The 13,742-nt window shown below is 42.8% G+C and overlaps 1 protein-coding gene across 2 annotated transcripts in view; it reads right to left on the bottom strand.

Moving 5' to 3' along the window:
* The window catches only part of AGBL4 (AGBL carboxypeptidase 4), a gene marked incomplete at both ends in the record, with an annotated part of 1,417,540 nt that overhangs the window by 346,407 nt on the left and 1,057,391 nt on the right, over positions 1–13,742 (bottom strand). For both annotated transcript variants that reach the window (XM_082833557.1, XM_082833556.1), the window contains one exon: positions 4,908–4,947. In XM_082833557.1, coding sequence (XP_082689683.1) covers positions 4,908–4,947 — 40 coding nt within the window. The remainder of the gene's footprint in view (positions 1–4,907; positions 4,948–13,742) is intronic.

Below are 13,742 nucleotides of genomic sequence, written 5' to 3'. Positions count from 1 at the left end.
ACCAGTTCTCCATATCCCCAATATTTACCAGGTCCTATACTGAAAATATGGGTAGAGTCAACTGCAAAATCCACCATATAGGGATATGTGAGCATAGTGGGAGTTTGCAGGGGTGGGGGGGAGGGGTGGTGGTGGTGGTCAGGGCTGGGGAGAGAGAGTAACAGAAAACTTCCTTCTCAAAGTGATATTACAAAGTAAAATTTCAAAACACATGAAGAAATTAAATGCTAAAAATGATACTAAATAAAATCAACAGTTATAACTTGAATTCACTCCAGATGAAACTTATTTTATAGAACAAAGATTTTAAAATAAGCATATTGAAGATGTTCGAAGAAACAAATGAAAATGTTAAAACAGAATAAGAAATTATGAAACAGAACAGGCAGAAATAAAACAAGAGCAGGTGGATATGAACAAAATTAGAAATCTTGGAAATTAAAAATAATCACTGAAATATTGAAAAAGACAGGAAAATAATCCAGACTAGATATGGTCAAAAAGTGAATTTATGAATTCAAGTTACTTGTGGGGAACTCAGAATCAGTGCAGTAAAATAAAATGCTAAAAATTATGAAAAATTAGTAAAAAATCATGGAGGGCCACTTGAGAGACTCCAACATTCATCTAATAGAAATTATTGAAGAAGAGAATCAAAGGAATGAAGAAAAGGCAATCTTTGAAGGGATAATTTGCCAATAATTTCTCAGAATTAAAGAAAGACATAGGGGCTTCCCTGGTGGCACAGTGGTTGAGAGTCCGCCTGCTGATACAGGGGACACGGGTTCGTGCCCCGGTCCGGGAAGATCCCACGTGCCGCGGAGCGGCTGGGCCCGTGAGCCATGGCCGCTGAGCCTGTGCGTCCGGAGCCTGTGTTCCGCAACGGGAGAGGCCACAACAGTGAGAGGCCCGTGTACCACACACACACAAAAAAACAAAAAACAAAAAAAATAAAGAAAGACATAGACTCTCAGGTAGAAAGACTACTCAGAGTACCAAGCAAGGTAAACAGAAATAAATTCACATCCAGACACATTAAAGTGCAAAAGCAGAGCATGAAGATCAAAAGGAAAGTCTTTAAACCTACCCAAGAAAAGATAAATTACCATAAACAAATAATGGGAGACTTCTTATTGGCAACTGTGGATGTCAGAAAAAAATGAAAAAAAAAAGTTCAAAGAATGAAGGGAAGTCCTCCTCAGCTAGAATTTATACCTTGCCAAACTATCATCCCAAAGATAAGTCAAAATAAGAACATATACAGATTAAGATCGTTTCTCATGGACTCTCACTAAAACAGTTATTAAGGGGTCTACTTTAATAAGGTAACAGGAAAATCTTGAGATGCAATAAACAGGAGAACACAAAAATTTATAAGCTGTGTAGGAAAAGTCAATTGGCTCTTCATCATCATCATCATCATCATCATGTGTAGTTGCTAATAAGTGGAAGAAAGAATGAACTAGTTGTTGAAAGACACTGAGATAATGGGTTATCCATATGTAAACAACAAATTAAATCCCCAGTTCATATCATACACAATGATCAGTCCTAAATGAGATAAATACCCAAGTGTGATGTAAAACTTGACAATTTTTAGAATACAGGAGAATATGATATTCAGGTAGGGAAGGATTTCTTAAATAAGTCATAAAAGCAAAGTTCATAAAGCAATATTCATACATTCAACTACATTAAAATAAAAAAAAAAACCCTTCCATAAATCAAAATACATCATAAATCAAAAAACACAAGCCACCATCTGGGGTAAGATATTTGCAATGCATGTTAAGTGACAAAGTATCAACATGCAGAATAACAAAGAATTAAAAGTCAATAAAAAGAAACAACCCAAGAGAAAATTGAAAAATGATATGAAAAGTCAGTTCACAGAAGAAAGCAAAGTGGCCAATAAACATACGAAAAGATATTAAACCCCACCAGTAATCAGGGAAACACATATTATAAAAATAATGGGATAACATTTTACATTTATCATGATGACTGGTAAAAATTTATGTCTGATGATTCCAAGTGTGGAGGATTCAGAGAAATGGAAACTATTATACTTTGCTGTTCTTATACTTTGAAGTATAAATTTGTTCAACTACTTTAGAAAACAACTGGCCATTATACAGTAAATTTGAAGATGCATGTAATCAGTAATTCCTCTCCTAGTTATATGCTCTAGATAAATTCTCATACTTATGCACAAAATGCTCCAAGTAGTATTATTTAAAATTGCAAAAAAACTGGAAATAACCTAAATTATGATCAATAAAATGGAAAAAGAAATTGTGATGTAATCATAATTGCTATGTAATCATAGCAGTTAAAATGATTGAACCAGAGCTACATGTATTCACAGGAATTAATCTCTACAGTATAATAAGTAAGGGAAAAGTTCAGTATGACATTTATAGTGTGACATCACTTATAGGAATTTGTAAAACAATACCAGTTATACCAGTCACATTTTTGGATATATAGATATAGAAAATCATTGAATTTATTACAGTGATTACCTATAGAGTGAAGGGAGAGAGATGCAATCAGCTAGGAGTACAGAAAAGTCTCAACTAGATCTATAATTTTTTTAATAGGGGCCTCTGTAGCATATATGGCACTATGTTGATATGATAAAGCCAAGCTGTTTGGTGGTGAGGGGGGCAATAAATGACTCCTCATTTGATCTCTACTCTTTTCTGTGAATTCAAAATTATTCACGATGAACAAAATAAGAGTTTAAAGAAGATAACACAGGTTTTTAAGGCTTCCAAATTCCCAGCCAGCATTTCTGAAGGCTCCTAGCTGATGAGGAGTGGCAGAATCAGACTGCAGTTCTGTGTTGAGGATGGTCTGGTGACGAGTGCAAACAAGCTGGTACTTCCCACTGGCATCCCCAGAGAGGTAGCATGCCCCTTGCTAGCTGTAGCAGCTTCTGGTGAGGTGGGGAATGGAGATGACTTTGAAAGTGAGAGACAGTTAGTAACAGTAGAGGGAAGTGGTTCTGACATGGACTAGAGTTGTCCAGGTAATACACAGCCTAATGGTCTTTCCTAACCTTTCCAAGTCATGACATACATGGATAATACTCGGTACACTGGAGTAGAGGGCAGCTCAGTTATCCTGGGACCTACCTGTACCCCTTACAATATCCCACAAATGTAGCCTACTTGCAGTACTGTATACTCGTGTGACGCAACATGACTTTTGAGAAGCTTTGACCCAGAAAATAGTCTTTTCTCATCTAAGAGTAGGGAAAATTATAAACCATTCCAAACTCTGGCAGTGCTTAACAGTTTGCCCAAAAAGAGTGCACTGAGAGTCACAACTATTCTGCTTGAATCTGTGCAATAGCAATTAGGAACGGAAAGAGCTGGTGCAAAAGAAATGCAGTTAACAGAGTCTAAAAGTCTCCTTCTAAAGCAACTGAAGACAGATCAAGGAACCTCTCCAATTCACACGTCGGCATCATATCAGGGTGTGACCAGATGAGACTGGGATGTGAAAGCAGGCGATCTGGGTCAGCATTTGTGGAGCAGAACAGAAAACAATCATGAAGGAAAGCAACTAACCGGACGGGCCAAAGATAATCACTTACCAACACCTTAGTGGGAAGGGATTGGTAGGTCACACAACTGAGCTATTCTAATATTATTAGCCCATGATTTGGAATTTCTATATATGTTAATTATATAATTGTTAAACACAGTTCATTCTATGGGTTAGATTGAACATTTTCAAACCAGTTCATCTTTGTTCTTCTGAAGTCCCAAGTTCAAAGAGATCTATCAGGTGGAAATGTAGTAAGGCCACCTGAACTGGGTGGATCCAAATTCCATTTGCAGTCATTGTCTTATATCTCAGTTACATAGACAGATAACCAGCTTTTGGGCTAAGATAGTGCCTGCAGAGGACAATTTCTCAATCTCCTTGTGAGCCAATTGGCCCTGGACACAGCAACAGACTGGGTGGTAGGCAGGATGACATGGCACAGCTATATTAGTTACTAAAATACTGAAATACCTCCATATTTATTGGTAATTAGCCACTCCTAGAGCTCCCCAACCCTGCCATGTGACCACCCCCCCACACCAGTCCCTTCCTCAGGATGCCATCTCCCCACAGTCCGGTAAACAAAGTGTTAATGCCCAGCACAGAAGAGGGCCACCGGGGCCATTAAATATTTAGAACATCACCAATGAATGAAGATGGACCACCACACCCACTCTTGAATGCTCACTGCTGGCACCATCATCCCCTTGGATTCCAAGACAGAACAGCATCTCTTGTTGGCCAGTTTTGCCTCAAGTTCCCAAACTGAAATAAAATACCTTCTGGTAAAACTAAACTGCTCAACTTTTCTCTGGGCTATATGCCAGACCGAGGGGAAGGAAAGGAGCTTTAAATCCCAGGCCCATAGCTTTGTTGTGGGACTTGTCCTTCCTAAAGGTGAGTGACAAGCGTCACAGGAGACCAGACCTGGCCACTTCCCCAGACTGGCCTTTCCTCATTAACTGTCCTCCCTTCATTCCATGCCATCTACCAGGCAGTTTCCCCACTCCCCATGATTTTAAAGCTTATCTCCCAGGAGACCAGGGCACTTCCTTGACACCTGGATCCACTGAGTGATCTGGGGAGAACCTGGCCCTGGAATAGGCAGCAACATCACAGTACCAACCCTGCCATCTGCAGAGTCAAGACAAGGCGGCACAGAGCTGGGGAAGAGAAAAGAAACCGCCTGTGGGGTAGAGGAGGGGGGAGAAGGCTCATTCATGACACAAGAGCTCTGCTGTTCATTCAGGAAGCCAAGGAGGAGGGCAGGAATTGCATTTGGATAGACAACCAGGCATCACTCTGGGAAATAAGGGAAAAGCCCAAGCAGAATGGCCACACCTACTCACCAGGGCTGGTTATCGTCAGGAGGTCTAGGTGCCGCTGTTGCTGCAAAAGAAAACACATTGTGAGAGCGCTGATTCAAGCCAGAGGCAAACTCGTTGCTTAGCAGGTCAGGGTGAACGTGCAAAGGGGATGTTCAGACACGCACAGCAGGCTGTATTGCGGAGGACGTGGTCTCACAGTCCTGCAGGGAGGCCTTGCACCCTAGAGACAAGGGGGAACGCATAGCCTTTCTGGTCAGAGCCGAAAGGGCCTTAGAGACCTTCCAGTCAGACCTATCTTATACTTCGGGAAAATGAAGTCCTGAGAGGAATGTGGCTTACCTATAGCCACAAAGAAAGTCCCTTTCCAGACTCCCAGCCATGGCTCCTCCTCTGTACCAGGCAGCCTCAGATTTCTCTTTGGTCACACTGGCTGTACTGGTTAAGTGTCTGATATCCTGGCAACCCTCTTTGCCTTGGGTCCTTAAGTCACTGTCACCCTCCTGATACTCCTTTCTAACCAAGATACTCCTGGGGGCTGGTTTATGTATTAAATCTGCTCAGCAGTGCTATGACCATTTCAATTACTGATGAACAAACCATTACTTTTCTAACTGAATCCTCATCTCTCTGTACCATACAACATTCAAAGAAAATAATATTTGTCAGGTACACTAGCCCATATAGATGAAGTTTGGAGGCAACTAGCCTTGGCCCCAAGGGCTGAGGTGGTCAATATCTCAGTTGGCTCGCCCCCTATCACACCATACTTATGGAGAAGACTAGTCCTGAAATGGATGTCATGGGAACCTGAGGGTGGAGAAGAGGGTATTGTAGGCTGAGGATGGGGCAGTGGTAAGCAACTCTCTTAAAGACAAGTCAGGATTCCTTAAGCCTCAGTCAACCTCTGTCTCTTTCCTACACTTGATTTTCTATTAATAGCAATTTCCATTAATATGTAAGTTTTTTTTCTGCAAAAGGGGTCCTAACAAACTTCACTTTGAGAACCACTGCTTCAAGGATACACATTGCAGGAGCTTCTGATTATCTGGTACTTCATCCAGCGGGTCCTTTGCCGTATTTCACCTCACCTACATTTCCCTCTTTATCTTGCCTCTCCCCTAGAATGGCTTCCTGAAATTCTGCTTAAGCAGAAAGGAGAAGGCAGCAACATTTTCTGAGTACTGAATATAGGCCAGGCACAGTACCAGGCACTTTGATGTGTCATTTCTTCTTACACTCTTGGCAATCCTACAGGGTTGGTAATGTACAACAGAGGGACATGGGGTTCAGACAGGAGAAATTATCTGCCTAAGACCACCTCTTCATTGAATGAGAGAGCCAGGATTAGAATTCAGTCAGTTCTAATCTTGGCTTGAAAGTCCAATATACGATCATGCACAATAAATCACTTAGCACGATGCCTGGCACTTAATAGGTACTTAATAAAAAGAGCTATTTTTGTATTGATCTTTTCTTATTATTATAGACCATGTGACCCTTGCTTTATAAAACCTGCCTTGCCCCTTTTCATAGAATTATTGGTACCAGAGCTCAAAGGTCATTGAGTCTGACCTGCCACCAGTATAGGAATCCCCTCAGCAATGTCCCCACCAGTTGTATGAACTGATTCTGTTTTATCCTTTTGCCTGACAGGGAACTCACTTTTTGTCAGTTAAAATTTTTTTTTCTGTTTTTCTTGGCCATGCCACACGGCAGGTGGGATTTTAGTTTCCTGACAAGCAATCGAACCTGTGTCCCTAAATAGCTCTACTTTGAGCAGGGTTAAAAGCTGCTTCCTTATGAAATCATCCCTGTTTCTAGCTGCTTCAGCCCATGACAAGCTTGGAGGTCTGAAGAAGATCTGTGTCATCTTCCCTCCTGGTTAAATATTCCCAGTTCCTTCACCTTTTCCTTATAAGACCTGGTCTCAAATCTCCTGGCCCTTGTGGTCCCCTCCGCTTCCATTTAAATTTTATCTGTCCCAGTCAAAACCTCTTTAAGATCTCTCTATCTCTATCTATCTCTATCTTTCTATCTCTCTATCCCTCTCTCTAATGATTTTTCAGGGCCCTAAAAGCAGGTCTGTAGCCTTTCATAGCCGTCTTAATCACGCATCCCTGTTTTACTGCCAGCTCATAATTCATTCCAGTTGACATTTTCAAGCAACAGTGCAACTCCAAGATGTCACTGACCTCCACTGTGAGCACACATCCTCGTGCTGAAATGAAACACACACCCACATATGCAAGCTAGAAGGACTGCTGGAGCCAGACTGCCTGCTCTCCCAATCACAGAACCAGGCTAGTGGGACAACTGGCTCACGCTGCCTTTGCCAAGGCCAGCCTGTGAGGCTAGGCCCTTTCCTCATACATGAGGAAGGAAGACAATCTGTCCTTCTACTTTTCCATAAGCTTGGTTTTGTGGCAATCGCCGTTGGTGAAGGAGGTCCATTTATCTGAAAAGTGTCTATTTCCTCATTAAGATCTATCTCTAAATGGTGATTCTGTGTTCAGGGTCCAGTAGAGAAAAAAGGGAAGAAAACCTGACAGGAACACGGACAGACCTGGCCTTGTGTCCTAGCTCCTCTCTGTGGTTTTGGATAACTTACTGTTATGTCTCCGGCCTTCAACTTCATACCTCTAAAATGAGTGAGTGAGACTGAAATACTGTCAGTGACTCTGAGTCAAATACAGCCAGACACTGTGCTTGTGGGCTCCCCTTCCGGTGTAGAGTTCTCTGAGCACGCCTGTAGCCAGGACCCTGGGGGCTAAATGACAGAGCTGAGAATTTAAAAGAGAACAAATTTTGAGCTAACCTCTCACACAGCAATTTTCAGTGCTTGTGTGTCTTCCTCACTAGCTGAGGGGCATCTTAAGGGCCTGGAACATCTATTATTCAGTCCATGGCACACAATAGCCCTCAGTAAACATCGCTAAACTCAGCTGAACCATTCCTGGAATGCACATTATCCTTTCAAATCCCCATGCCTTTGCTCACGCTGTTCTCTCTAACTAATCTCCTGAGATCTTCATGGAGCTCCCTCCTCACATCTCAAGACGTCCATGAGGTCTGCTCTGCACCTCAGCTCCCAGACCTAACCCCCTTCTCTCCTTTCCTCAGAACAGAATATTTCACACTTTGTTCTTTCAATGCATCTTGTAAAACCTAACTTTTGTATCATGCTCTGTCTTAATGATCTGTTTCCTTCTGTTTCTCTCATGTGGTCTTTACTTGAGGATAAGACTATGCCATTTCCTCTCTCTATTGCCATTGCCCAGCACAAAGGCTGAAAGGAATGCTTGATGCCATCTAGCTCAAATGATTCAACTATTCCATTATTCCCTCTGCAACAACCCTGTTAGGTAGGAATTCATCAGCATGGAAAGTAAGCATGCCCCTTCCTCTACAGGACTTCCCCCCTGTCACGGCTTTGGGGATTCCTGCCTTTATGATTTTGCTCCTGCCATCTCAGCAGCAATATTTTCTATCCACCTCCTCTGGAGACCTTCCTTCCTTTACTCCCACCCATAGGATCACCAGACACTTTGTACTGATGTTTTGTTATTATTATAGACCATGTGACCCTTGCTTTATAAAACCTGCCTTGCCCCTTTGCATAGAATTATTGGTACCAGAGCTCAAAGGTCATTGAGTCTGACCTGCCACCAGTATAGGAATCCCCTCAGCAATGTCCCCACCAGTTGTATGAACTGATTCTGTTTTATAAAACCTGCCTTGCCCCTTTTCATAGAATTATTGGTACCAGAGCTCTCTCCTGGACTCCTACAGCTCCTACTGTCTGTACCACTTCTGTGGTGATGAATTAAATCTAACTTGGTGACAAATCCCTTTAACCTACAGTTCACAGACATATGTGTACACCACCTAGTGGCCCAAGCAGATAAGTGTAGACTAGTGTTTTAACCTGTAGCTCTTAAGATAGGATTACAAAATCTGCATGTCCTATACGCAAATAAAAACAAAAGTGTACATTCAAGAATCACTGTGCAGTAGTGAGGGTGGGAGGGAAATGCAAGAGGGAGGGGATATGGGAATATATGTATACGTATAGTTGATGCACTTTATTATACAGCAGAAACTAACACAGCATTGTAAAGCAAGTATACTCCAATAAAGATGTTTAAAAAAAAAAAAGAATCACAACAGTTTGAACCTAAGATACTAAAATATCCAAATAATTCACTCAAAGTCCTTAAGAAATAAAAGGAATAAACGAAAGAGAAAATTTTCATTCCTAAACGGTGTGCCTGGTATAATCATTTAGGATCACCAGCGGAAACTGCTTGGCGTTTATTACAATACGGCACATGATTTGTGGAATTTGACCAATAATAGAAAACTAGTTATATAAGACGGGAGCATGGTGGACATAAAGAATTACCAGATTATTTAAATTAGTTACCAACTGAGAGACATAAGGGCCTTTTACATGGAGATGATATATTACCTAACTGCCTGGATGGTAGAATATGCAATGTTAGTTGGAGGAAATGAAGGTAGCTAGCTAGGCAGCAGGTTTGGTAGGCTGACAGGGCCTGCTGGCTGAGGGCTGAGCAGCTGAACCATTAGCTAACCATAAGCTACAGTCTCAGGAAGGCAGGCCCTTCACACGTGTGGTAGTGGTACCGTGTGTGTGTGTGTGTGTGTGTGTGTGTGTTGAGGAGTGGGGGGAACATTTCTCCTCAGATAAAGGAATTCTAAACCTACACAGAGGGCAATGTGTCCAAGTGTGCCTGTATGGCATTCCATGGATTCCTGGCGGAGTGTGGGTATGCCAGGGTTGGGTCAGTTAGGAGGTAATGTGTGGACTCCTGGCTGTGTATGAGTCTGCATCCAGCTTTCCCTGGTAAGAGTGGTGCCTCATAAACATTCAGAGGAAACCCATTTCTGTGTTTAACCAATGTGTGGTTGATGCAGAGTCATGACTCCATAAAGCTCATGGGGGCTGGAGGTTCCAAGGTCAATAGGAGTAATCTCTGAATTTGATGCCAACCAAGGATGGCAGAAGCATCTGTAGTGGATGCTTAAGGAACTGTCTATCAGCATCCTTGTTCCGAGAGTCATCCATATTCCTCTGTTCATCAGTGGAAGCTATTCTCTTAATACAATGCCACTTCACCTCTGGTCACAGTTGACAGCCCCAAGGGTAAAAGTACTGAAAGGTGGGTCGGTTAGAAACCTCATCTAGGAATTTTGGATCTTTTGTGATTTCAATTATTCTCAATGAAAACTATTGTTGTCCAACATTAAAGAATCTATCTTTAAAAGTTTTGTAATGAAAGTAACACATGCTTATTTTTGTCATTTTCCAAATTTCCAGAAAATACAGAAAGTAAAAATAAATGAAATCCCACCACTGAAAGAGAAGCACAGTTAGCATTGTTTTGGTGGTGTTTTTTTTTTTTTTTGTCATCTTTCTTGCTTGTGTTTATTTAACAAGGTCATATTTATATATAACAAATGAAGCATGCTTTAATCTTGTACAGCATTATGTTATTTATTTATTTTTTTTGGTCTCAGGCTGAGTCTTTAAAGTATAAGAATGTAAGTCACATACATTTATTGTTATGTGACAACTCTTGTTGCTATGATTTTGTTTCTAGTCCTTTTTCAGGGAAGGTGGTGTTAGTAAGACATCAAGAGAGAACTACTTGGTTATGTTGTCACAGGAGGCAGTTTGAAAAGCCCAGCTACTGCAGCCTAGAGATGTAAACAAAGTCCTCTGAATCTGGGGAGACTCTTCCAGGCAATATCCAACCCGCAAGATACTCTTTTCTTCATGTCTGAAGTCCTTCTCCCTGCAGTTACACAAAGTATTTTGTGGAAAGAGCTCCAAAATCAAAATCAGACAGACAAACCTATGAATCCTGACTCCACCATCCTTGAGCTGTTGTTATCCTAGGCATGTTACTTAAGCTAGTTGGCAATTAGGTATCCCATTCATAAAAAGAGTGTAGACCAACCTCCAGGAGCCTAACAGGAAAGAGAAGCTGAGAGAAAGAAGAAGAATCATTCACAGGTGAGGGGGTTGGGGGGTGGGTGGGTGGGAGGTGTCAATAGGTAGAATGGGAAGCACACTGGTCGGAAGCTAGGATTTCTGAGTGCCTCTCCCGCTGTGCCCCACCTCAGGCTGAGACTTTGGGCTTCTCACCATCTGGTACCTAGCCTTTTACAACAGCACCTTAACTGGTCTCCCTGCTTCGTGTCTTGCAAATTGCTGCTGCAGCTGGAGTGAACTTTCTAGAATCACATCTTAAAACTCACCAGGGCTCCTACAGAATAAAGTTTAACCATTTAGCTGCTGTTGGAGGACTTCTGTGACCCAGCTCCTGCCTCTTTTCTCCTGTTCCTTCAGACTCTGAGCTCCAACCATGATGAGCCACTTCCAGTTCCCCAAATTTTGCTGTGCTCTCACCTCAAGGTCTTTGCATGTGTTGTTCCCTCTTAGAACAACAACCCAACCAGATTTACCTGGCTAATTCCTACTTGTTATTCGGCTCTCCACTCTCATGCCACCTCTTCTGTAAAGGCTTTCTTGACTTGCCAAGGCTGGACTGGATCTTGCCCTTATCCCTCTGACCTTCCCTATCAGAGCAGCATCACACTGCATCTCCCTGGCCTATTTACTCCTGCATCCTCTCCACTGGCTGTGTGATCTCCCTGAGGGCAAGGGCTGTGCCATTATTACTTCACTCCTCTCAGGGACTAGCCCAGTGCCTGACCAACAGATGATAACAAAGATTTGCCGATCACTAGTTACATAGATGATAACTAGAGAAGTTCCTGCTGAATCGATCATCAGAAAAGGTCTTTAGTTCTATCCCCTTCTCTCTCAAAAGACACACACCATAATTTTTCTCAAACCCTCTCTGATTCTGTCTTGGTGACCTAGGGATTAGACCACTGAGAATTTGGCCATCTTCATCTGGATGAGTAATTATGAAGCTACAGTTAAAAACGGACTTTTCATTTTCATCACGAACTGCATTGCAATTACTTCTCGGAATGAGAAAGGGACGTGGTGTTCCAGGAGCTCAGGGACTGGTTTGATGTGTGCGGTTCTATGTGGTAGAAAAGAACAGTCACTGATTATGTGTTCTGTTTTGCTTTTTTCTGTTTCGTGCAGGATAGCTATTAGGGGAAAAATCAGTCTTTCATGTCATAGACTGGAGATAATTTAAAAAGAGGACCAGTAATCCCTGTGCATTTTCCTGTCACTCCAGAAGCCAGCCATAATGGGGAGGACCTGGGGATCCACACCCTCTAGAAAGGGAGGTCACAGGGGCATAGGCACACATTTGGCTTCATGGCTCAGGCCCTCTTTTCCCTGCAACCCCCTTCCTGTTCAGTTCCCACCCCCCACCCCTCACCCAGCCATAGTCATTTTCTAGGCATCTAGGGATCTCAGGCTCCCTCCCTGCCCTACCCCAAGCAGAGCCTGCTCCCTAGAAAACATCTTATGTGGTGCTGACCTCTCCCTAAACTCACTACTTCTGATCGTTCTTACTCCAGTCTAGCCTGCTTACTAGCTGCAGGACTGATCACTCTAAAATTAAATTTGATCCTTTCTTAGAATAATTTAATGATCCCCATTGTCAACAAGGGATGAGAAATACCCACAAATTCTACGTGTTATTTGAAAAAGCAGTTTTTATATTTTCACATAACCTCATGTTTGGAGAACAAACAAAAAGTTACCTATTATTTTCGGAACCAAACTTCAGGTAATAAAGGTGGGTCTAATCACCTTGGTCAGTGTCACATGTAGAAGATGTGGCAGGAGGAAGGTGTGGGGAAAGCCAGTCGCCTCTGTGAGGAAAGGGAGCAGGGATTATGAAAGTCTGAAAAACGCTGTCTCAAGCACTGAGTTCATGCCCACCCCCCACTGAAGCGGGACGCCGGTCTTCTGTTTACCTGACCATTCTGTATGCCATCACCTTACCTGTCCCTGACCCTGCCTTCTGCCTTTGACATGGCCCTCTTTCTACTTCTCCTCATATGCCGAACAAGTGATGTGCGGCACGGCTTCTGCAGATAGCCCTGGAACTTCACTCTCTACCTCTTCACTTGTTCACTCATTAATCCAACAAATAACCATGAAGCGTCTACTCTGTTCCAGGCATATTGCTGAGGAGAACGAGAAAGGCACAGCCCCTGTTCTCAAAGAGTTAGCTAGTAGTGGAGTGGAGAAGACATAGTAAGCAAATAATCACACAGTATGAATTAATTTCAGTTACAGTTAAGTGCTCCAAAGACAAACATGGGGAAAGGTACATGACCAGGGTTCAACGTATTCCTCAAGCCCCACCCGGGCCGATGGCTGATGCCTGGACGCCTCCCCTACGCATCCACCAACTCCACCACCTTCCAGGGGAACCTGACCAAGGGCTGAGGCTTAGCTGCCCTCTTGGGCACCTACTCCCATCAGGATAATAAAAAAATGCATTAGCCTTTTACTCGGGGAGAGAGTGAACATCACTCAAGGCTGAACTAGAATCTCATGACTAGGGGTTAAATCCAGTGGGAAGCAGAGTGGGGCAGCAGACAAAAGCTAGGGCTGCACAAGCGAGATTGCATCAATGTACTTCACCGAGGAGTCTCTGCTCCTGTTAGCTTCCTGTTATTGGAAAAGCCAGGCACCCAAGTGGCTTTCATCCCCAGGGCAGCTTAAGGAGCATTTGGGTTCACCTCTGGCAGTCTGCACAAAAGCAGGGCCAGTGGCAATGGAGAGGAGCATATGAAACTGCACAGACATTTTGGAAGCAGGATTAATGGCAGCAGAGGCTGTAGCAGCTGCATTTGCTGAGCACTTACTCTGTGCCAATCCTCACAGCC

This window comes from Leucopleurus acutus (genome assembly GCF_964270905.1).
Source record: "Leucopleurus acutus genome assembly, chromosome: 2".
Lineage (NCBI taxonomy): Eukaryota > Metazoa > Chordata > Mammalia > Artiodactyla > Delphinidae > Leucopleurus > Leucopleurus acutus.
This window is presented reverse-complemented; position numbering and strand designations above follow the sequence as displayed.